The sequence below is a fragment of the Centruroides sculpturatus genome, unplaced genomic scaffold, assembly GCF_000671375.1.
Source record: "Centruroides sculpturatus isolate CEXI.00-Female unplaced genomic scaffold, Cexi_2.0 scaffold834, whole genome shotgun sequence".
NCBI classification, from domain to species: Eukaryota; Metazoa; Arthropoda; class Arachnida; order Scorpiones; family Buthidae; genus Centruroides; species Centruroides sculpturatus.
The window spans coordinates 44,506-71,046 of NW_019384958.1; the positions used below are offsets into that span (position 1 = coordinate 44,506).

General features: G+C 27.1%; 1 protein-coding gene across 1 annotated transcript; it reads right to left on the minus strand.

The window, feature by feature from the left end:
• Positions 1–4,124: 4,124 nt before the first annotated feature.
• LOC111632411 (EH domain-containing protein 1-like) lies at positions 4,125–26,541 on the minus strand. The gene is made up of 2 exons (XM_023376826.1): positions 25,512–26,541; positions 4,125–5,254 (listed from the first exon to the last, which is right to left on the minus strand). The coding sequence occupies exons 1-2, from the start codon at positions 26,424–26,426 to the stop codon at positions 4,562–4,564; spliced, it is 1,608 nt and encodes a 535-aa protein (XP_023232594.1). The 5' UTR covers positions 26,427–26,541; the 3' UTR covers positions 4,125–4,561.

Sequence of the window (26,541 nt, forward strand, 5' to 3'; positions counted from 1 at the left end):
TTTTCTATTTTTAAAAATCTAACAGATCGGAGACTATTAAAAGATTATAAATTTATATCTTACAAATCACAAACTTAATTAAATTCTTATATATAGCAATCTATTTTTGGTAACACTAATGAGATAAAATAATAAATTGTATAATTATTCATGCATTGTAAACAATTATAAAAATATCTTCCTTGTGATAAAATTTCATTCCACCTAACACAATCCAAATAATAATCCTATTTATTTAGCTGTAAAAAACATCTTAAGAACAAATATATTATAATTATTTCTTTAAGTTATAGTAGATTAAAATTATTTTGGAAAAAACAAACAATTTCATTATATATATAAATATAAGAACACAAAAGCAAAGTTGTGCAAAACTTGTTATTCTAGTATGTTAAAAAAGTATTATTATTTGAGTTGGAAACTCCTGTTTATATTACTTCATTAGAAAAAATAAAATAAGGAAAGTTATGAACTAGAACTGGAGAATTAGACTCAAAAACAGTGTGTACATATTTTTAATAAGTGGTCAATGCAACAATCACAGACTGTATCAAAACATTTTTTCCCCCCACTATTTAATTTTAATAATTCTATTTACATTAGTACTTAAGTTAGCATCAATTTATTTATTATTCATCATCTCAATTAATATATAATAATTTATAGAATATTGTAATACTAAACTATTCTAAATTTTTGCAAATGATTAATGATTATAAATAAAAGATACTTTAACTAAAATATGTAATATACTACATAGTTTTAAATATAAAATATGTAGGCTATGTATATTTTATGTATAGCCTAATCTATATATTTTAGTTCTAAACTCATTTATTTAGCAATAATATAAATACTATTACAGTACATTTATGCTAATAAATTTTTTCATATATTCTATGCCAGAAATAAACTAATAAAATAAAAACAAGATGATAAATTCACTTTAGATTGAATATTTTAGTATTTTTTTTCTATTTTTTACTGTTTCATATTTTCTTTCTTCTCAGAACTAAACTAATTTTCTCTAACAAAAGTTTTAACTTGTATACAGATATTTCATAACTTCAAAAATAGTTTTATTCTATCTATTTCTAGAATTATATTCTTAGATTATTGATTATTTAATCAATGGAAACATAACTGGAAAATATTTAAAATACATTTTTCTTTAGAAGACCATTAAAATATGCTATAAACTTAATCATATTTTTGTTACCTTCGATTAATTAATTTGCATAAACTTTATATTATAGCTATATCAAACAAATGTGTATATATATGCATATACACATTCAAATTTGTATTCATGAATATAGTGTAATTAAAAATTATTCTATAATTTATGGTAATGTCTTAATTGCATCTAATAGGCCCTACATATATATATATATATTCATTATGCCTTGACATTTTTATTGATAGACAAAAATATTAATCATTATAAAAACATTCAAACTTGATGAGAGTAACTTTTAGTTTTATTTCAACAGTAAAAAGTGCACTTAAGTTATGAAACTTGTATCAATTGAAGTTAATAAGAAAGCAATTCGAGAAACAATCAAAATATATAAATTGATCGTATCCTTATTAAAATCACTTCTATGCATAAAGCATATCCTCAATTTTTATTATACATATATTTTTAATATAATTTAGATTAACAAATTATTAAAATCACAGTACTATAAAACAAATCAAATCTGAAACTCGATTATTTTTTCTTAAAAAATTAATTAGAATAATAATTAGTTTCAGTTAAAATGCAGTTAATTGAATAGCTTTGGTTCAAAATTATAAAATGTCTGCTTGTCAAAAAAAGAAAAATTTCTCACTACTCAGTTTTGAGTAGATACATGCCTACAACAAAATAAGGAATATTGTGTGTACACAGTACTCCTTCCTATTTTAATTTTTATATTATGGTATAAAATAAAAATATGTTGGGAGGGAGCAAGTTGCTGATACAATAATCGGGGGACATATCATATTGGGGGGATATGCCTATCTCTGCAGACAAGTATAAAAACAAATTAAAAACAAAGTTAAAATAAAAAGTTTTTACTGATTTTAATTTAAAACAATATATACTGACAGTTTTATAAATTTACCTGTATGAATCCAATAAAACCATTTTTTTTTTTTGGTATTNAGATGAAGTCATTTTATAAAAATTATTAAAACTAAAAATTAAGCAAAAACACTAAATTGTTTAATTAGAATATGAACAACAACAAAGAAAAATCAAATATTTGTTTTTGCATGTTTTCAATAATTACAAGATACAGAATTAAAAGTTTACAATTTGAAAAAATTGTAGCTCAGTGAGCTTTGGATGTTAAACTTCAAATAATTTTACTGATTTTTCAAATGTGCTAAAAATTAATTTCAGATCCAAACATGTTATTTACTGCCAGAAGTTTGTTAGTATTCATTTTTTAAATATGAGAATTACATTTCATGTATGTAGATTTTAACTGATTACAATACTTTTTTAATGATAACAAACTATGAATTCAGCACCAAGATAATTCATGTATCAAAACTTTTGATGAATTATACTAAAAATGCCAGAAATAAATATAGCCTATACACTATTAAGTAACATCTTAATTTGTATAATGCATAAACAATAAACATTACCTACAATTATTATAAAGACTACAAGTTTTTCCCTCATACTTAAAGTAAATATGGGAGAAAAAAAATAAATAAAAAAGTAATATATATATACAGTATATATAATCTTTAAGTATAATCAGTTTGTTACATAAAACATATATTTTATGTAACAATTACTTTCGCAAATACTGTTATTTCAGTAGAAAATTAAAGCCAGGTCAAATCCTAGCAGACAACTTTGAACTAAAAGTTTTAAGATTTCAAAACAAAAATTGTTCAGATTAATCATCAGAATTTTATAACAGCAAAAAACTAATTTATTAAAAACACTTATAACTAGAAAAAAATAGACTATCATCTTAATGCAGCTCTTTCCTTTAGAAAAAAAAGTTTAAAGTATTTCCTAAGCAAAAGTTCAAAAAAACTTGTAGGTATGATTGGATAGTAAGATGCAAATTCACACACCACAGTACACAGATAGATACATTTGTGTATGAGCATGCATATGAAATATGATTAAAAAATTATCTAAAAACAATTCTAAATGATAAACTTAATTGCTTGTTTACAAAAGAGATTAGAGTACACTATTTGTAATACTAAATTAGACAGAATATAGTTAAAAAAAGTGAAAACCAATTTTATAAAAACTTCAGCACATTCTTAGTTTTGTTTAAAATTTTAATAATCAGTATTACTAGCATATTATAAACAAATTTTAGTCTAATTATATAATATAAAAACTTATTATGCACATAACTAATAGAATTAAAAGCTATTATCTTCTATATATTGTATATAAACACTTATTTAATAATTTAATTGAACCTACATTCCTGAAATACAAAAAGGTACCAGTACATATTTAATGCTAAACTAAGCAACACAGTTGAATGCTGTTATTTTTCATAATGTCTACATAAACTGTTTCACTAGATAATTAATGAAACAAGAACAACATTGTGAAACAGTTCAATTATTACAATTCTATATTACATTTCAGAGTTGTTATAATTTAATTTTTTTTTCAATTTCAAAACATTTTTATAACCGATATTGTATGTGGTAATAAACCTCACTTCATTAAATATGATAGTAGTTCCTAGTAGGATAAAGATTAACTAATACATTAAGGATTTTGAAATTTAATAATAGTCTATATATATATTTAAAATATAAAAACACGTTTAAATAAAATTTTATATAAGAACTTACATAATATTTTTAATAATTATTGGAATATGATATAATCAAAAGCTGAAAAGTTTAATAATCAATTATTCTATTAAAAATATATATATGATGTAAACATCGTCTTATATTCTTGTAATTTGTTGGAAGTGCTCTTACTGAATAACTTTCTATAGATCTGGATGATGTAGCTTATTCAGGTCATCGAGTATGTATGTCAAGAAAATCCTTCAAAACCATTGTCAAAACTAGTTCATTCAAGTTGATCTTATCTTCAATTCTATTTAGCATATAGGTCATTTACTATCCTGTTAACAATTCATTCTTTATACAGAAATTTTATTTCAAAAAAAAAATCTTACATTTAATGCAGCATTTAATAACTGAATACTAACAGAAAATTGGTCCCTTTCAGCTACAAAAATAGAAAGTTTAACAAGTTTCCACAATATGGTAAAATAGAATTTATGTAAATGAGTATAACAATATTAAGGAACATTAATTACATCAAATTTATCATAAAATGATTAAAAAAACAACAAAATAAACTTGAAATAATTATATAATATTGTACATAAAATTTGCTTTGGTTTATATTGACATTTCAATGTTATTGAGGAATTATGCATGTGACCAACTGCACATTGCAAGTGAATTATTTAAAATAATTTACATCTTTAATATATAAGTACAATTTTTATGTAAATATTCTCAATATTGCACATGACTCATAAATAACATTAGCAGATTATCTGTTGCGTCTCTTTGCAGGTGGAATGAGATGTTCTGGTAATTCTGCTGGCATTTCGTGTCCATCAAGTTTAATATTAATCAAATGCATGGCTAAAGCAAATTCATCTGCATCCAACATACCATCTTTATCAACATCTGATAATTTCCATATTTTACCTAACACTGAATTAGGCAATTTAGATTTGACCATTTCAGCTTTTGCAAGTGCACCAGATATCTTTCCATTAATTGGACCCAAATTATCAAATATTTCATCATACTTGTATCTTTCTTTATCAACTATCCAATCTGTTTGCAGAGAACCTGCATCTGCTCCTTCACCCCGACCATATCCAAATGGGCTATCCTTCAGACCATCCATAACTCCACCTTTGACATTTGTTTCTTCTCTCTGTTGTATTTGTTCGTGAGGAATCATTGCCATGATACGAGCAATATCTTCCGCTAACATCTGGTCCACTGTTTCTAATAACTTTGGCTTTAGAGGATTAAATTTCTGAAAATCTTGAAGGATTAATTTTTCTTGCATTAATTTCATATCTGGAAAATCTCCTAAAGAAATCTGATGCTCTCGTTCAATTTCTGCATAAATGTTTCCCAGATTTTTGATGAGTTCTTTCTTTTTGCTATCTTTACCAAAAACTGAAGGCATTTCTTTTCTAAGAGCACTGATAACATAAGCATGTACCTGGAAAAAAAAGAAAAAACTTAGTTTTAATCTTTTTTTTTATTCAAAACACTAATATTAAAACAGGTGACATATGCAAATTGCAATGATACAATTTATCTTCATTTTTCTCTACTAATTCAAATCTAATTTTATACTAACTGTTATGTATTATATTTAAAGAGCTTATCATTTATTATAAATAGTAAAATAGCTCAATATTTGATAAGCTCCTTAAATACAATACAGTGATAGTATAAAATTAAATAATAAGACAACAAGAAGCTAATTGTAATAAATTCTATATTTTACATTTAACATTAACAAAATATTAGAACTACTCTATATCGACATGATGGACTTCTTAAATATTAGTGTAGGCCATGTGAAATAAAAATTTAGGTTGTTTAAATATTAAAAACTTTATAAAAAAAATTCATGTGAATTAAAAGAACAATTTTCATACAGAAAAATGATTGAACTTTTTTTTTGATGAGNGCCATAATATTTATTTGATTATTCGTCAGGAATTTAAAAACATTTTACAAAAAACCTCATACCTATGACTCAAAATTAAATTCAAAGTGTATGGAATCAACATTTTAAAATTTAATTCCGCAATCAGTTTATAGAATTTTAAATCAATTATGAATAAGCATATTACTTCACTTTTACTATAATTTATACTACTGAGTGGGCCAAATTTTAAATAAAACAAAAACATTAAAACAGTTAAACCAAAAGAATATTTTTTCCCCCATATGTCAATGATTTTTATTCCACTTAAATAATATAATCTTTAAAAAAAAACGATCAGATAATTTATTCATTATTACATTGTTTCTATTCCTTTTAATTAGACTTTTATGCTTTTATTTGCAAAATAAATAATGTTCTAATAATCCATGCTTTATGTGTATTTTAGTAATAAACACCATATTCACCTTACAAAAGTGCAATTGAATTATGCTTAAGCTAATTTTCCAGATAGTCACAATTATAATTTATCCTTTTGTTCTTTTCACTTGTCTATCAAAGAGTGGAGAGTATGATTTATTGTGGCTATTTTCTATTTTTAAAAATCTAACAGATCGGAGACTATTAAAAGATTATAAATTTATATCTTACAAATCACAAACTTAATTAAATTCTTATATATAGCAATCTATTTTTGGTAACACTAATGAGATAAAATAATAAATTGTATAATTATTCATGCATTGTAAACAATTATAAAAATATCTTCCTTGTGATAAAATTTCATTCCACCTAACACAATCCAAATAATAATCCTATTTATTTAGCTGTAAAAAACATCTTAAGAACAAATATATTATAATTATTTCTTTAAGTTATAGTAGATTAAAATTATTTTGGAAAAAACAAACAATTTCATTATATATATAAATATAAGAACACAAAAGCAAAGTTGTGCAAAACTTGTTATTCTAGTATGTTAAAAAAGTATTATTATTTGAGTTGGAAACTCCTGTTTATATTACTTCATTAGAAAAAATAAAATAAGGAAAGTTATGAACTAGAACTGGAGAATTAGACTCAAAAACAGTGTGTACATATTTTTAATAAGTGGTCAATGCAACAATCACAGACTGTATCAAAACATTTTTTCCCCCCACTATTTAATTTTAATAATTCTATTTACATTAGTACTTAAGTTAGCATCAATTTATTTATTATTCATCATCTCAATTAATATATAATAATTTATAGAATATTGTAATACTAAACTATTCTAAATTTTTGCAAATGATTAATGATTATAAATAAAAGATACTTTAACTAAAATATGTAATATACTACATAGTTTTAAATATAAAATATGTAGGCTATGTATATTTTATGTATAGCCTAATCTATATATTTTAGTTCTAAACTCATTTATTTAGCAATAATATAAATACTATTACAGTACATTTATGCTAATAAATTTTTTCATATATTCTATGCCAGAAATAAACTAATAAAATAAAAACAAGATGATAAATTCACTTTAGATTGAATATTTTAGTATTTTTTTTCTATTTTTTACTGTTTCATATTTTCTTTCTTCTCAGAACTAAACTAATTTTCTCTAACAAAAGTTTTAACTTGTATACAGATATTTCATAACTTCAAAAATAGTTTTATTCTATCTATTTCTAGAATTATATTCTTAGATTATTGATTATTTAATCAATGGAAACATAACTGGAAAATATTTAAAATACATTTTTCTTTAGAAGACCATTAAAATATGCTATAAACTTAATCATATTTTTGTTACCTTCGATTAATTAATTTGCATAAACTTTATATTATAGCTATATCAAACAAATGTGTATATATATGCATATACACATTCAAATTTGTATTCATGAATATAGTGTAATTAAAAATTATTCTATAATTTATGGTAATGTCTTAATTGCATCTAATAGGCCCTACATATATATATATATATTCATTATGCCTTGACATTTTTATTGATAGACAAAAATATTAATCATTATAAAAACATTCAAACTTGATGAGAGTAACTTTTAGTTTTATTTCAACAGTAAAAAGTGCACTTAAGTTATGAAACTTGTATCAATTGAAGTTAATAAGAAAGCAATTCGAGAAACAATCAAAATATATAAATTGATCGTATCCTTATTAAAATCACTTCTATGCATAAAGCATATCCTCAATTTTTATTATACATATATTTTTAATATAATTTAGATTAACAAATTATTAAAATCACAGTACTATAAAACAAATCAAATCTGAAACTCGATTATTTTTTCTTAAAAAATTAATTAGAATAATAATTAGTTTCAGTTAAAATGCAGTTAATTGAATAGCTTTGGTTCAAAATTATAAAATGTCTGCTTGTCAAAAAAAGAAAAATTTCTCACTACTCAGTTTTGAGTAGATACATGCCTACAACAAAATAAGGAATATTGTGTGTACACAGTACTCCTTCCTATTTTAATTTTTATATTATGGTATAAAATAAAAATATGTTGGGAGGGAGCAAGTTGCTGATACAATAATCGGGGGACATATCATATTGGGGGGATATGCCTATCTCTGCAGACAAGTATAAAAACAAATTAAAAACAAAGTTAAAATAAAAAGTTTTTACTGATTTTAATTTAAAACAATATATACTGACAGTTTTATAAATTTACCTGTATGAATCCAATAAAACCATTTTTTTTTTTTGGTATTAGTTAAAATTTTTTGTTTCTAATTTTAACAAATTTCTTGTCTAAGATTTAACCAACCAACCATGTATATATAATATATATATATATAATATCCTTCTAATACAAATACATGTGAATAAAATCTTGTAATATTGTATTAGAAGGATATTGCAAAATTTATAAGAGAAAAATTAGATCAATGACATCATCAATGCATGATTAAGTAAGTGCAATATCCTTCTAGAATATCAACTCATTGAATCATAACAAAAACTATAGATTATACATATGACGTTATGCATTCTTATACTTAGAATCGCTTGATAGATTTTTATAAACATATCTTGCTTTGTCAATCCATAACACAAGATAATCTATTAACAATAAAATTTACAATTCCCATATAAAAAAAAAATCATTAAAATTATTACATTTTACTTCTCGGAATACTACTATTTATCATTGAATCTTTTAATGTTTCTAAAAATGGAAAGGTATTGTTGACTTTAGTATTTGTTGTAAATGTTTTTTACAATTTTCTACCAATTTTTATAGTAAAATTCAAAAAATTTGGACAATAGTATCAAATATGAGAGAGAGATATTTCTACAAAATTATTTGAAATAAAATATATGACACTTTGAAGCTTAGAAAATTAAGATTAAATTTGATATAATAATCAGATATACTTCAAAATTACAATTAGATAATTGTGGTAAAATAATTTAATAAAGTACTTACCTAATATATAGTGAATTACTTAGAATATCACTTACAAAATATCTTGTTCTACAAAATTTCCTTTAAAATTGTGGTCATATTTTAAAAGCAATTTTTAAATAAAAACAATTTAAATGTTCTGGTTTCAAAGAATTTGAATTTACTTTTGAGTAAAATTTACAAGTAACAACAAGTCTAACAGCAATTAAATATTTTACTGGTAATTTAGGAAAAAAGTCAAACTTCAAATTTTTCTTTTGTAATCACTACTACAAAATCAGTAAAAGCCCTTTGATTTAAAATTAGTTTAAAAAAAGTTCAATCAATCTAGTGTACGTCGAGGCTGGACACATTGGATTTTGGGGGTTTAATTAAGGGTTGTGCATCCCTCATTTGCAAAGAATTAAAAATACAATATACTGTAGTTTTATTATTTTTCACAAATACACCCAACATTATGAAAAATATATTTTTTTTTAAATTTCCCTGTAAGGTTCAGTTTTGGGGTCCTTAATTTTTGGAGATAAAATAAATATGGTAAAAATTAAATAATTTTTGTGCCCACAAGAAATATATGTCATCATCATTCACATGTATTTATAAACAAAAAAATTATTACAGTATATTTGACAATTTCTTTGCCCCGAGCTCTGTTGCACCCACCTAATTTACACCACGATTTGTATACAATTTTATAGGGTGTGAGTGGACTTTAATTTTTATGTAAAACTGTTCTAATTATAAAATATATAAAATCAACTTGCCAAATCAAACATTGCACAACTATTAATTAGTTTATAACTAAATATTAAATTTATTAAANTTATTTTTAGATGAAGTCATTTTATAAAAATTATTAAAACTAAAAATTAAGCAAAAACACTAAATTGTTTAATTAGAATATGAACAACAACAAAGAAAAATCAAATATTTGTTTTTGCATGTTTTCAATAATTACAAGATACAGAATTAAAAGTTTACAATTTGAAAAAATTGTAGCTCAGTGAGCTTTGGATGTTAAACTTCAAATAATTTTACTGATTTTTCAAATGTGCTAAAAATTAATTTCAGATCCAAACATGTTATTTACTGCCAGAAGTTTGTTAGTATTCATTTTTTAAATATGAGAATTACATTTCATGTATGTAGATTTTAACTGATTACAATACTTTTTTAATGATAACAAACTATGAATTCAGCACCAAGATAATTCATGTATCAAAACTTTTGATGAATTATACTAAAAATGCCAGAAATAAATATAGCCTATACACTATTAAGTAACATCTTAATTTGTATAATGCATAAACAATAAACATTACCTACAATTATTATAAAGACTACAAGTTTTTCCCTCATACTTAAAGTAAATATGGGAGAAAAAAAATAAATAAAAAAGTAATATATATATACAGTATATATAATCTTTAAGTATAATCAGTTTGTTACATAAAACATATATTTTATGTAACAATTACTTTCGCAAATACTGTTATTTCAGTAGAAAATTAAAGCCAGGTCAAATCCTAGCAGACAACTTTGAACTAAAAGTTTTAAGATTTCAAAACAAAAATTGTTCAGATTAATCATCAGAATTTTATAACAGCAAAAAACTAATTTATTAAAAACACTTATAACTAGAAAAAAATAGACTATCATCTTAATGCAGCTCTTTCCTTTAGAAAAAAAAGTTTAAAGTATTTCCTAAGCAAAAGTTCAAAAAAACTTGTAGGTATGATTGGATAGTAAGATGCAAATTCACACACCACAGTACACAGATAGATACATTTGTGTATGAGCATGCATATGAAATATGATTAAAAAATTATCTAAAAACAATTCTAAATGATAAACTTAATTGCTTGTTTACAAAAGAGATTAGAGTACACTATTTGTAATACTAAATTAGACAGAATATAGTTAAAAAAAGTGAAAACCAATTTTATAAAAACTTCAGCACATTCTTAGTTTTGTTTAAAATTTTAATAATCAGTATTACTAGCATATTATAAACAAATTTTAGTCTAATTATATAATATAAAAACTTATTATGCACATAACTAATAGAATTAAAAGCTATTATCTTCTATATATTGTATATAAACACTTATTTAATAATTTAATTGAACCTACATTCCTGAAATACAAAAAGGTACCAGTACATATTTAATGCTAAACTAAGCAACACAGTTGAATGCTGTTATTTTTCATAATGTCTACATAAACTGTTTCACTAGATAATTAATGAAACAAGAACAACATTGTGAAACAGTTCAATTATTACAATTCTATATTACATTTCAGAGTTGTTATAATTTAATTTTTTTTTCAATTTCAAAACATTTTTATAACCGATATTGTATGTGGTAATAAACCTCACTTCATTAAATATGATAGTAGTTCCTAGTAGGATAAAGATTAACTAATACATTAAGGATTTTGAAATTTAATAATAGTCTATATATATATTTAAAATATAAAAACACGTTTAAATAAAATTTTATATAAGAACTTACATAATATTTTTAATAATTATTGGAATATGATATAATCAAAAGCTGAAAAGTTTAATAATCAATACAAAGTTAAAAAGAAAAAAATTGATTTATTAAAATCATACATAAATGAAGTAATATTAAAAATAATTTCCACTAAATCACTAAAAATACTAATCAAAATTGAAAAACTTTTTCAATAATGTAATTTTTATCAGTAACTATACACACTTGAACTTTAAATGTAATTGAAATTTAATAAACATATCAACTGCAATTATTGCATAAGTATGTATTTTAGATTTTACTTTTTATATATGTGTGTAGGTTTATAACATGAAAATTACAATTTTCATGTTATAAACCTACATTTCTTAAAAAGATCTAAATACGCAATTTATTGCTATCAGCAATGTATAATACTTTAAATGTATATTTTAAATTTATAATGAATTTCATTATTGAAATCATTTTCATTTTAATTGATTTCAAATGTCTTAAACTTTATAACAAGTATATAGTACAGTGTATATTGTTATACCTATATGATGCAACTTATAAAAATTCAAAAAATATCAACATTAAGTTAATTAGTGCTAAAAGTATTCCGACTTTATCTTTAAACTTTAATCATTTCATAAATAGGCAATCATCACACGAGTAACAATGGCTGCATTCAGCAGAGTCAACAATTTAACTGAGCAAAGGTGTTTCAATCAGTAGCTGTTACATAGTTATAGCTACTGAATGATGAGCAATGTATGCATTGGTCAGATGCAGCTAGCAATAGTTAGCATAAATAAAAGACGCAAAACAACAAACATGTTCTGAAAAAGCGCTACTGTAAAGGGTGTTCAGCAGAAAAATACTCAACAGCTCCGAAACTGTTGAGATTACTGAATGTAGCCAATCATTCCATAATTCAAACTTTTATGATATGTTTTAATGACATTTAAAAACAAACAAAGAACATGTTCTAGTATTTTTGGACTTAGAATCATCAGGAAAGTTTAAAAACAACAATGCTGTTACCATAGAAACTTAAGAATCATAGAATACTGCTAAAGTTCATAAACACACATTTATAGATTATATGAACTACGTTGTTATTCTGTTTTAATGAAGCTTAAAAAACAAAACATTAAGTATGCACCATCAAGGGAGTTTAAAAACATTTTAATGAGGATTGCTAAACACACACAAGCGAACCATCTAATATTTAATAGACCTTGAAAATAAGGAGTGATACCAATCACTAAACTTTCAATCTTTGCAATATAATTGTGGATCAGTAACAATTATCAATATTAATATATTTTGTATCAACTGGATAGATAGATTACAATAAAAAAAAAGTTTTTTTGTTGTAAATCAATATTAATTTATAACAATTAAAATTAACATATATCTTTTACATTTTCAGATAAGTAATAATTAAGAGAAAATTCAACAGCAAACAGTCATTTCATAAGAACTTCAATTAAATTTTTTTTCAATGTTGTTATTATCGTAGTGAATTCCTTAATTCAGGGAGAATTTTAAACATTTTTATGGGCATCATTCTTGCTGATATCATTTCAGTAGGATAACCACTACTTAACCTGAAATAAAAATTTATATTGGCACTGGTATTAAAGATTATGCAGTATCATCCTTAAAATTAACAATCAGCTGCAAATTCTTACTTCCAGACCTTTCAATTTTTCACATATCAACAACCAAGTTTATTTTCTTAACAAGTGTTTGGAAGATTTTTGTTCAAAATTTTGAATAAAAATATATTATTGAATACTCTTACTTTAGATTAATAAAATAGAAGTTTTTGAGCATATATTGTTACTAGTCATGCTATTAAATAAATGTTCATATCATAAATATCAATTGAATTAAAATTTTTAGTAAAAGACAATTAGCTATTTCATTTTGAAATACTTTAATCATAGTGATATACCAATATTGATTTATCAGATCATCATCTTTGAGAGGGAAAATCAGATCTAATAGAAAAGTATTCAACAGAATAACTAACATATCTATAAAAGAAAACATGCTGCTGCAAGAACTTATATATATATAAGTTTAGTGTTATTGATCTTAATATTGCCTTCAAGATATCTTCCTTAACATTAAAGGCTGCACAAAGAAAAACATTACAAAAGAAGCAACAACAGTTTTATTTCCTTGTACATTTAATTATTAAAAATAGCATATAATTTGATAAAACATTCGATAAGTGCATGTTATTAAAATGATGATTTATCAGTATTCAAAATGGAATATTCCATACTTCCTACTGTTCACATTAAAAAAACACTTCTTGATATCTTAAAGGGAAATATGAACTACTTACTCAAAAAATAAGAAAACAACTATACTAAATTCATAATGTAAATACAGTAGAGCGTTGATTATCCGAAAGTCAATCATTCGAAAGAATTCCAGTCGGCAAATTTAAATTTTCGCCAGTGCTGTGGCACTGCAATCTTTGACTATGTCTTGGGCTACTCAATTATTTTACGTTTTTGATACTAAATTAACTTCTGAAGTATAATTTTTTATTGTTTTTATATTTTTCAATATATTTATTTTGTTCGTACAAAATAAAAAAATAATTTTTAACGATACAATAGTCTTCGTTAGGTTTATAACATCGACAAAAATTCAACGCAAAGCGACATGCAACGGAGAAAAATGTCAAGACGGGATAAATTAATATACTTTTTCATACATAATTGGTTATCCGAAACATCAATCTTCCGAACAACCCCAGTCCCCAATTGATTCGGATAATCGACGCTCTACCGTATTCAAGAAAATCATCTCACATTAATAAATTTTGTAATGTACTTTCTGCATAATCTGAACAGATATACACAGAACAGTCGAACCCACTATAACACTGTTGATAATTCCGTTTTATATGAATTCCATATTGTATGAGTCACTTAGATTTTACAAATATGTGAGCCAGGCTGTGAAAGGTTCATGTATTTGTAAAATCTAAGTGACTCGTACAACATAGAATTCATATAAAACAAAATTATCAACAGTGTTATAGGGGGATCGACTGCACTCCAATATGAGCTATAACTAAAAAACACACTTTGTTACTGGTAGTTTGCATGAAGATTTAAAGCAACAAATATTTTAATATATAATTTACAAAATTTGTAAAGTTTATAATAAAAAGAATAAATTTAAAATTTTAAAAATCTTTAAAAAATAATGCTAAATTAATAATACTTTCTGGAAGATAACCAGAAATCAATGTTTCATCAACCTTGTCAAATAAACATTTACATCAATTTCCTTTCATAGATTACACAGTTGCATCCAAATAAACAAAAGTAAAGAATTAATGACTCCTCAATAAGAAAAGTGCTTTAAATAAAAATATTCAAGGTTACAATATTCTTTAATTTATGCCATCATCAGAATCTAATCAAACCAACTGCTATCAAACATTTAAGCATTTAAAGCAATTCTAGAGACTTAAAAGAAAGCTGAAATTTGTTTTAAAAATAAGTAAAATTGTCCCCAATTACAAAAGTAATAAAAACTTCAGATCTCATATTTAAAAAAATTCCTAGTTTAGTGTGGGCATATCAATTATGTTTAATATTAATCTTAGTTTGCTCAAATAGAAAAGTTTGTCACATGAAAATTAGATAATCTGCCAAATTATTAGGCTACAATAATCAAGCATTATTATGCCTAGTAATTCAGTAGATTGTCTGGCTTCAATCAAAAAGCATGTTTGCGGAGCTGTTTGTTACATTAAGATAAGTAATATAAAAGATGTAAAATAAACTAACAAATGAATGAACTGTTCAATATGGAGATTTACTGAGATTAATCATAAAAGAATATGTATTTAGCAATGAAAATAAGACTAAACTTCTACTTTTGGAAAGAAACTTTTTTAATTTGGAAAATTTTACATTAATGTCAACTTTCACATTTTCATGCATTTGGTAAATTTTTTTTGTTTGACTTGTGTTTTGAATACCTCAATAGTGATAAAAAGCAACTATCAAGTAATGGATTCAAATTAATTATTCCAAAAATTTCCAGTGCGCGCTAGATAAACAAAGCAAGTTACCAGCTGTTGACAATTGAAATATTTACCATGACAATACTGAACATATACAGTTTTTAAATTGTATTTCTAGGTCATGGTTTAACAATTTCAAATTAGTATATCAATTTAAAAACTCAAACTAAGATTCTTTCATAAGAATCTTAGTTTAAACCTGTTCCTTCTGTTGTCAAAGCAATTACTTTGAAATTCTCTCAAAATATTTTCTATAAAAACTAGTAATAACAATATCTAAAACTCATTAAAGTGGAACAAATACTACATGATTTTGTTAAGGACATGTTTGTTGTCCAACAATGCTTGTGGAGATAGCAAATACTAGGCAACATTTTCCTCCAGCAACCAGTCTTATGATACAGAATTTCCAAACAAAAATGGCTGCCAGAAGAAATATGATACTGTTGCTTTATTTGAAATTGAAAACTTAAAAAACCCACACCACTTATTTTGGAATTATTTCCCCCACATTTTTCACCTTAATTGTGATGACGACAAATGTTGCTACTCACAAATTGGCAATAGTATCATCCAAGACATTCACTGATTGGATGTTGGTGGCAAAATGTTGTTTCTAAACTTTCAGAAAACTCAACTTACATTTCAGGCAACATTTTTTGTGATGCAAAATCATCAATAAGCCATGTTGAGTAACAAAACTGTATAGTATTCATCCTGCTTAAAGCATAAAGATCAAATTAAAATAATTGACAGACAATATATATAGTAGATTTCATAACAAACAGTGGTTCTTAACCTTTCTACAGCAGAACACACCTTTAATTTTAAAAATGCATTCTTGCATAACCACAAATTTTTTTTCAAGTTTTCAATTTAAGGTACAGTGGAACCCCGGTTAACGAACGTAATCCGTTCCACGAGTCCGTTCGTTAACCGAAGCAATTTTTCCCATAGAAATTAATGCAAATACAATTAATCCGTTCTAGCCGTCAGTATTTTTGTAATTTTATTTGTAAAATGGGTTTTCTTTAATGAAAATATAGGAAAACGTGCTCATAAACAGTCTATCTACGTTAAATTTTCGGAAAAAAAGAAAGATTTGACGGGTATAAAAAACATCACATACGATCGTTAAAGTTCTAAAATGACAGATAGCAAAAACAATAGGCTAAATTATGAGCAAAAGGCTTATAGGTTTATCAACAATATCCAATCAGAGTCGACGAACAGGTGTCAAATAAACGCCTCGGAACAAACCTTTCTCGTGACCTGATCTGGTTTCGGTTTTCACTTGGAGACAGAAAAGAAAACAATCGGGAAGCGAGGAATGGGACGCAGGACAAATCGTAAGGTGAGATTCAAGGAAGAAATACTATAAAAACCCCAAATATCAAGGTCAAAACGCAGTTTTCCTAAAAATTCTATGGCGATTAATCTGTGTCGTCTTCGTCTGGATTAAGCCTGAAGTCGTTCCCGCTGAAATTTGTGTTGTGTCTCGCGGATTGCTCCAGTCTTGCGGCTCTGTCACCTACCATCGCTTCTGTGACCAAGCGAACCCATCTCGTCCGCTCTGGGGCTATGACTGATCAGCTTGCACTATCGTAGGACCAGCGATACGCCACTCCTCAGTGCCGAGAGAAAATACTGTAGATAAGCCATTTCCAACTACCTCAAATATGTAAGCATCTTCTCGTTCGAATAAACGATTTTCACTGTAAAATACTTGTCATCTTTGTCTCCTCCGCCATCATCAACGTACGAATGGACCCTAGACCATCACCGACACACGATTAACTGATTTACCCTAAAAGTTGGCAAGCTTACAAATTTGACACAAAAAGCCGTTAAGTTCGTTATCCGAGACAAAATTTTTGCAAAATAATAGTTCGTTAACCAGGATGTTCGTTAACCGGGGTTCCACTGTATTCCCATTTTCCTATGTATATTTTCACCTAATTTCAGCAATTAATAAAGTTAATTTATGATTATTCATCAATAAACACATCTAGATAGTTACAACAAAAAAAAATTATTTGAATTTTATATCAGACAAAAAACTAGCACAAGTAAACTGGAACTATATACTAACTAATTTATATAGAAACCATGAAGGGAAACTGCATTAATTACAATTATATTCCAATTCCACAATCACGGAAGTATTATTTACATTGCCACAAAACAACAATAATTATGTGTGTAATTATTTTTCCATCTTTCTGCTTTGTAAAAGAAAACAATTTCCACATCATTTACATTGCGCTAATTTTTACAACGCTATAACAATAATTTATGTATAGCTTTATTTAAAAATAGATTTACAACATAAAAATAATTAACGATTTTTATATCATACGGTATATCGTTTAAATATTTAAAAATTTGGAACATAGCTGTATTCGACAGTTAGAAGTTTTCAAATGATAGAACTGTTTTTTTGTGTGTTTCATACATTCCTGTGGAGGGCCTCTAAAAGACGGCCGAAAACGTTCAAGCATTAAAATTTTTTGTTCATTCAGTGCTGGAATTAGCATTTAGGTGTTAGGGTTTTCTGCTTTCTTTCCAAAGAAGAACATTTAGGTGTTAACTGCTGTGTTTGAATTTTATATTTAAAAGCAAGGAAAAGTGGAAAAAAGTTCAATGGAAAGAAATTATTTCTCTGAAAAGATGTATCACAGAAGTCATGCACCCACTAGAAAAGATTTCATACCTCCAAGATTTATACATCTCACTCATCAGAACAAATACTGATCTGTAACAATGAAAAGGGCTAGAATTTAAAAGTATAAAAATGCATTTTTTTTATCATTTTAGAATTAATTTCAGTTAATAGTATTAATATAGATGAAACATCTAAACTGATTAATCTTCATTACTAGTACTTACAAGTATAATTCAGATGCATACATAAATAATGCGACCAAATTCATAAAAAATCATTTATTGAACATTATTACAATTAGTCAAAAATCTTTGAAATAGCACCCTCCTGCATTGATACACTTGAAAGTAAAGTTGAGATAGCTGTCCTAGTTGGACTTAGCCATGTGAAAAGGGGAGGTTATAGAGGGATGAGTGAGGGGTATGGGAGGTAATGGGATAGAAGAGGAGAAAAAGAGGTAGAAAGTGGAGGTAGAGTTTGGGATCACAATCCTGATTAGCATCGCACTTACAAAAGAAAACAGTAGTTGGTGCAAACAACTTACAGATTGCCTTTCCGGCTAGACGGTTACAATAGTAAATACAGAACAAAGCGTACATGGCAGTGGCCTGTCGCCACTGGTAATCCCAACCGAAAAATACTACAGTACACTAAAACACAGGTATTACACAGATAGAATGTTACATAAAGGACAATGTTGTGATAACAGAAGACCAAGGTGACGAGACTGCTGATCGGAGGGAAGCACAGAGGGTCACAGATGCAATCTATGTCCAGTACAAGAGACGCTACACGTGACACCATGGGAAACACCTACAGAGTGCAAGACCGTTGTTGCACAGAAGCAGGCTGCATTGATACACTAGTGAAGGCGGTGTTTCTGGGCCTGGAAGGCCTTCTCCTGAATGTCCTTTAGAACTGATGTAACATAAGCTTTGATGTTCTCAATCATGTCTCAATGTTTCCCTTTCATGGCCCCTTTTAAGCGAGGAAACAAAAAAAAGTTGGCGGGAGCCAGGTCAGGACTAAGGTGACTGTGGAATAAATGGAGTGTGGGTCCTGGCCAGAAAATCATTGGCAGTGAAAGTGCTGTGGCTTGGCGCGTTGTCGTGATGAAGTTTCTGCATGTCCTTGATGTCACTTTGGCAGCGCGCGACTAGGATTTCAGTCTTTTGAACACTTCCAAGCAGAAAGCTGCATTTACAGTGGTCCTGACAGGTACGAATTCGTGGTGGTTAATGCCTCTGACATCAAAGACGACAATTCGGGAGGTTGATGGATGTCCACTGCTGGGTTCATCGGTGACCTCCTCTCGGCCATCCTTGAACAACTTGTGCTTTGCAGAAGCAATCACTACCAAAGGTCTGCTGAATTAATGTAAAAGTTTTGGTGGGGGACTTCCCAAGTTTAATGCAAAATTTGATAGCGTAACGGATTTGCTCCACAAAATGATCCATCACTCCGTGTTACATTAACTTAAAATAGGGTGCACAGGAACGAACGTCCTCACACGCTGGCAGCTTGGAGGCAAACGAGACCGGGCATGTTTTGAAGCTAACACTCCATACCACCTAGCACAGCAGGTTAGAACTAGCTATAGCATATCGTCGTGGCAAAAATTAGTTTCATTACTTATGGAACGCACCTTGTATATTGTATATATGTATACACAGTTATACAGTGGCATAGCAAAGATATGGACAATTTGGCCTAGCCATAGGTGCCAATTGATCAAAAGATACTATTTTTTTTTATTAAAATCAATTTCTGTACATATAAAATGTAAAATCTATATATATATATAAAAATGGACATGTATGTCCCTATATTTCACTTTTTCGTCAAAACTACACATCGCACGTGAATGGTGTTTGTATGTGGTGGTAGCCCCAAGTCTCCATTCATGCATAGGGGTGGTTGCGTCTCGATAGCTATAAGGGTGCGGGAGATATGAGGCTAAAAGTAGTTGAAAGTGGCTTTCTATTTCGAATGTTTTGTTCCAATTTAATTCGAACAATGTTCAAATTTGTTCGAATTAAATTCGAACATAAAATTCGAATATGGGTTCAATTATAGAACAATCGTAAATGTTCCAGAAACGTTGAAAATAGTTTGTTTGACTAAACGTAAAAATTCTCTAATTAGTCTGGAAACGGGGGACCTAATTCTTGCATTCTGTGAAAATGGGTAAGATTAGCTATAATGTAATTATCTTAATCTTCACTATCGTTACTTTTTGCCCAGCGAAGCGGTTCCTTGCAGCTAGATTCTAGATTACTCAGAAAAACAGTCTTATAAACTATATTACATACAAATAAAAACCCAGTGAAGCGGGTCCTTGCAGCTAGTTTATATATAAAAAGAAGCTTTTTACTTTTCTCTATTATGTATTATAAACTTAATAACAGCATGTAGCAATAAATCTTTACATAACAGTGATAGATAAACATATATTATCTATTGTCTTAAATGAGAAAGTATAGTATAGTAATTTAGTAAATTAACAAAACTGGAAAATTCCTGTAAACATTCTAAATATACATTGAGATGTTAAAAATTAAAAGTATATATCTTTTTATCAATATCATTTAAATTTTTCTATTTTTCAGTTATTGAATATATTTTAATGATATTTTAATGATCCAGTCTATACATTATACTGAATCATCAAATTCCTAAATATAGCAGTCATTTTTTTTACAAGCTATAATTATGTAATATATTAAGAGCATATCTAAAATTTTATTTATTTCCATTATTTATTTAGATTCTTTAATATTTATTCATTTTTTTCTTTTAATCATCATAGATCTTATTCTACAGCATTAATATTTACACATTAAACCCCTTTTTGTTTTTTTAAATGATTAAAATTCAGAATTTAAAATATATCAAGTACAAAAACTTCACCTTTAAAAATATGAGAGAGAAAACATCTCATTCTACAATACATTTTTTTTCTAAATGTACAGAAATCCCAGAAATATATGACAAATTTTTCTTGCATTACTAATGTTCAAACTATATTTGAACTGGTTTTCTAGCTTTAACTGAAAAGTAAACATTTAATAACCATTACTAATGTGACAAATTTGAAATTTTAAATTTGTTTTGGTTTCAAAATATCAATAGAATTGATGTGAAACCACATTTGCCTTATTAAATACAACTTTTCAAAGAAATCATTTGAAACTTTCAAAATAGTGAAGAGAGAATTATTCAAAAGCCTTGTTTCGGTAAATCAAACACGTATCCAGCAAACTGACTTTTTAAACTAAGATTCTTAAGTTGTTTTTTAGAAAAAAAAATGATAAACAGTTATAGAATGTTGGCAATGAATAAATTGAATTCTCTGAAAGCATATGATCAACATACTTAAAAGTAAGAATTCAAAATAAGAAAAAACTAATACATTTTTAAAAATTGATATAATTATGCTTAAAAATTATCAAAATGTATTCTTAAAATATGCAGAAATACCAGAAAAAAATTAACATTAAAAATGCAAGAAATATTTGTCTTATTTCTAGGAGTTCTACACATTTTAAGATATAAATAAAAAGAATAAGTATGTGAAGCTCTCTCTCATTCCAAAAGGAACAATATAAAACAATTTCATGACTTCTTTTTCCAAAACAATTGTTATAACAGAATGACCTATGATAAATGAATTCAAGTCAGAAATGTTCTGAAAATCCATTAAGAACAACCTGTTTGAAGGATGACATGAAAAATACAATGACAAGTTTACCTCTAAAATATATTCAACCTTCTTCACAAACAATCAATAAAGTGAATCAACGAATAAAAAATGGATTCACCTCAGTTATACTTTAATAATAAACACTGAATAATTTTTAAAGCATTACTTCTTTCTTATTCTACTAAACTTTTCCGATCACCTGAAAATTCATTTTTATTAAAAATGAATTTATTTAGTACAAAATTAAGAAAATTTGTAAAAAATTAACAACCAAATGTATTGTAAAATATCTCTGTTTAAGTCTATCTGAAATAATTCAAAATCAAATAAATATGAATTTTTGTAGCAGATTAATCTTAAGTGTACCTTGTGAAAAAGATAGGACATTCAATATAATTACATTGATATAAAGAAACTGATTACTTTGAAATAGTAGTTACCTTCTAATTCTAACTTTTTGCAATCCAAATATACTGTGTATTCTTACACAGTATAATTGGATTGCAAAAAGTTCACACCAACAACATACAGAAAAAAAAAATAATGAACACTCAACAGATCAAGCATTTTATTATTTACACAATTTAATTATTTATAAATGTACTTTTGGATAAAAATCATTAGTCATGTGAAATAACTATCAGAAATAAAGTTTACATGAAAAGACACAGTTAAGCTAAGTTTGCACTGTACTACACAATACTAAGTTAGGACATGATTAATCGAAAAAGGTTTATTTACAATCATCAATTTTAAGGAAAAAAATTAGTCAAACAAATCAAAGTTTGGTTAAAAATTTAAATACTTTCAACTCCTAATGGACTAAACAAACTGGTCTAACAGTCAGAAGAGATGAATTGGCAGTTTGTATGCCAAATGTGAACATAGCTTTAATATGCTTACATGAGATAGATAATACAGTAAAATCTATCATACAACTATTCACTTTATACCAGTTATACCAGCTTACAAATTTTCTATTAAGAAAATATGATGTGCAATATTTAAGCACTGTTTTTATTACATTACTTTTTAAGTCTAGAGGGTCCAGACTAAATATTAAAAAAGCAAAAGAAATTCATTTTACAATTTGGTGAGAGTATCATACCTTATTTGACAAACCAGTTATATCCTGCTATAAATTAAAGAGAGATATTAATTTTTTTAATTTTATTCAATGCTGTGTTATCTAGTTTAGCAATTTCCAACTTACTTTAATCAAGAAACCCATTTCACTTTAAAAAGTTTACATTGCCAACTCCTGGGCAACAGTTTCTCTGACAGGAATGAATATTTTAGTATTTAGATATAAAGAATTGAACACTCAGGATCAAATAACTAAAATCTTACGTGAATACTGGAAAGCATATAAATTAACACTCCAAAACCTTTAAATGTCCAGTAGTAATCAATTTAATAATAAACAAACATTTTCGACCGTACTTTTGGTCTTCATCAGGTTTAAAAACCAGTTAGATTTGAACCTATGCAAGTGTAGAACAATGATTATGAAATTATTTTGAAAAATGGAACAGCACAAACGGATTTTAGAAGAACACAGTTATGCATGTGCATTGCCATGGCGACGGAATGGCATATGTAATACATACAATTATATATATATATACATATAAATACACCAAACGGGGATGTGGTCTTTTTAAACCTGATGAAAACCGAAAGTATGGTCGAAAACGTTTGTTTATTATTAAATTGATTACTACTGGATGTTTAAAGGTTTTGGAGTGTTAATTCAGGATCAAATACATGATTCAATTCTCCATTAGACTCAACAGCTTTTATTTTCCACAAATATGCACAAAATCTACATGGTTATAGTCCTCTTATGAAATATTAATAAATTTTTGAAACCAAGTACATTTTCCATACATATTTAAAAAAAAAATTAAAGCTAAAAAGTAACTTTATTGTAAAACCCCAAAATTTATTAGTGGAACCTTAGGATTCCACAGAACAAGNACCTACTTTAAAATTCTGACAAATCAAAATATTCATATAAATCCATACATATTTTAAAAAAAAATTAAAGCTAAAAAGTAACTTTATTGTAAAACCCCAAAATTTATTAGTGGAACCTTAGGATTCCACAGAACAAGTTGGGAACCACTATGACAATCAATCTACAGAAACAGGATTGGTACAAAGTGAGAAATTAAAGAAATTAAACATTGACTTTACCCAGTACTTTTTTCCCAAGAACTGAAATGTGAGCCATCATTTAAACCAAAAACAAGAGGAGATCTCTCATTTTTAAAGACAACATTAACAATAAACAACTTTATTAACAATTTTCACTCATCAGTAATAATTTTTATATCTTACTTAATTAAAATTATATAATGCCATTAAGTCACAAATCTTGACAAATAATGACACTTTTCTATCAGCATGAACAGCAAAGAATATACAAAAAAAAATTTAATTCCTACTTTAGAAAGCTATTATAAGAATAAACTCGGCCCAATTTTATAACAGCATTCAAAATTTATATGATTTATANTTAAGTCACAAATCTTGACAAATAATGACACTTTTCTATCAGCATGAACAGCAAAGAATATACAAAAAAAATTTAATTCCTACTTTAGAAAGCTATTATAAGAATAAACTCGGCCCAATTTTATAACAGCATTCAAAATTTATATGATTTATATATATATAAATGTGCATTTAAGTGATTATAGTAATTATGATCCATAATATTGATGTAGAATAAATATTTTAATCAAGTGAATGTGTCTAATTTTGACAATGCTTATAGGAAAATCAGACATTTTGATCTTTTATACAAATAAAAGATCTTTAAAGGAAACTGTAGGCAGATAATTTGATACAAGATCTAAACTCAAAGAATTAAAAACAATAACTTTCATATTAGATATGACAAGCAAACAGATCTGAGAATAATAATAATGATTTGAAGTATTCATTCACCTATCTTAAAAAAAAGCTTTATTTTGATAATTTATCTTGCTAAAAGTTTAAATTGATAACTTATCAAAAATAAGTAGACAATAGAACTATTTATACACCCATCTAATTTATTTACTAAAATTGATAAATGTTAAAAGAATTTTCAGAAAATGCATGTAATAAGGAAATTAAATAAGTATTAAACAGTTACTTCTTTCCTTCCTTTTTCAGAATAGAAAGTACCTTAGGCTATCACTTCTCTGTAAACAGCTGAAAATTTATGGATAATTAAACACAAGTTTTATATTGTTAAAAATATATAAAAAGTTAATGAATTTGTTGTTTTAAACTCACTATTTTCTGCAAGTGGTTTAATAAAATAATGTTTTTTTAAAATAACTTATTGTTTTAAGTTTATTTAATTAAGAGTCATAAAATAAGTTAATAGTATAAACAATATATCAATAAAATTTCACTAATATATATATATGACATAATAGATTTCATACTAACTTTGGCCAATCTTGCTCTCTTTATCAAGTCGTTCAATTTTCTCAGAGCGGCGTTTCTCGGGAGACTCTGTATGTCGCTAAACAAATCCTGTTCTTCCGCCTCAAACAACTGCCGGTTGGTGTCAAAGCGGAGGGGCTCGTCCCAGAACGACCCTATGTAAACTCTAGCCACCTCCGGAGTGTTTAGTACCTTTCCCAACGACCACATCAGGGCTCCGTACACCCTCATCAACTGCTGGTGATCCACGCCGTCCGCCTTATTCAAAACAATCCTGATCTTGTCATCGTGGCCTCTCAGAGCTTCGATGCTCCTGCGGAACTCGTCGGATATGTCCAGCTTATGCGCGTCGAACAGGAGAATGATGCGGTCGACTCTCTCTGCAAACCATTCCAGAACTCCCGCAAATTCGTAGCCACGGTCTACTCTCTGCTTTTCTCCGGAAAGGATACCGGGCGAGTCGACAATGGAAATGCTCTGAAGAACGGGAGAATTTACCAAAGAACACTGGAAACGATTTAAGAATGCATTGCCAAACTTCGACAGGGGACGGAACTGTTTCTTGGGATCCACAACCAAAGCATTTCCAGGAATGACACCTTCTTGTTCTCCATACATAACGGCAATGAAGCGGTCGGTAGTAGGTTCGGGACCAATTCTTATACCGGGAAAGTCTTTCTCCAATAGATATTTAATAAAAGTGGTTTTACCTGTAGAATATTGACCTACCAGCAGAATCATCGGTTTGGCATCAAAGTCGGGATCGTCGAGTTTCGGAGAATGGAACTCGTGGAAGAGATAATGTTCTTCCAACGGAAGTATCTTGGCCCTATAGATCTTTTTAAGTCCCTCGACGACATTACCGTATATTTCGGGTTGTTTACGGCGACTTTCGTCTTTGCTGAGCCACGTAAACATGATTGATATGTCAAGAAGTTCGACTGAACTGCTTGAATTACTATCAGCTATTCAGAAACGCCCTCCTTCACTCAATCATAACTTGACGCCCATCGACGTGGAAAGACCGAATGCC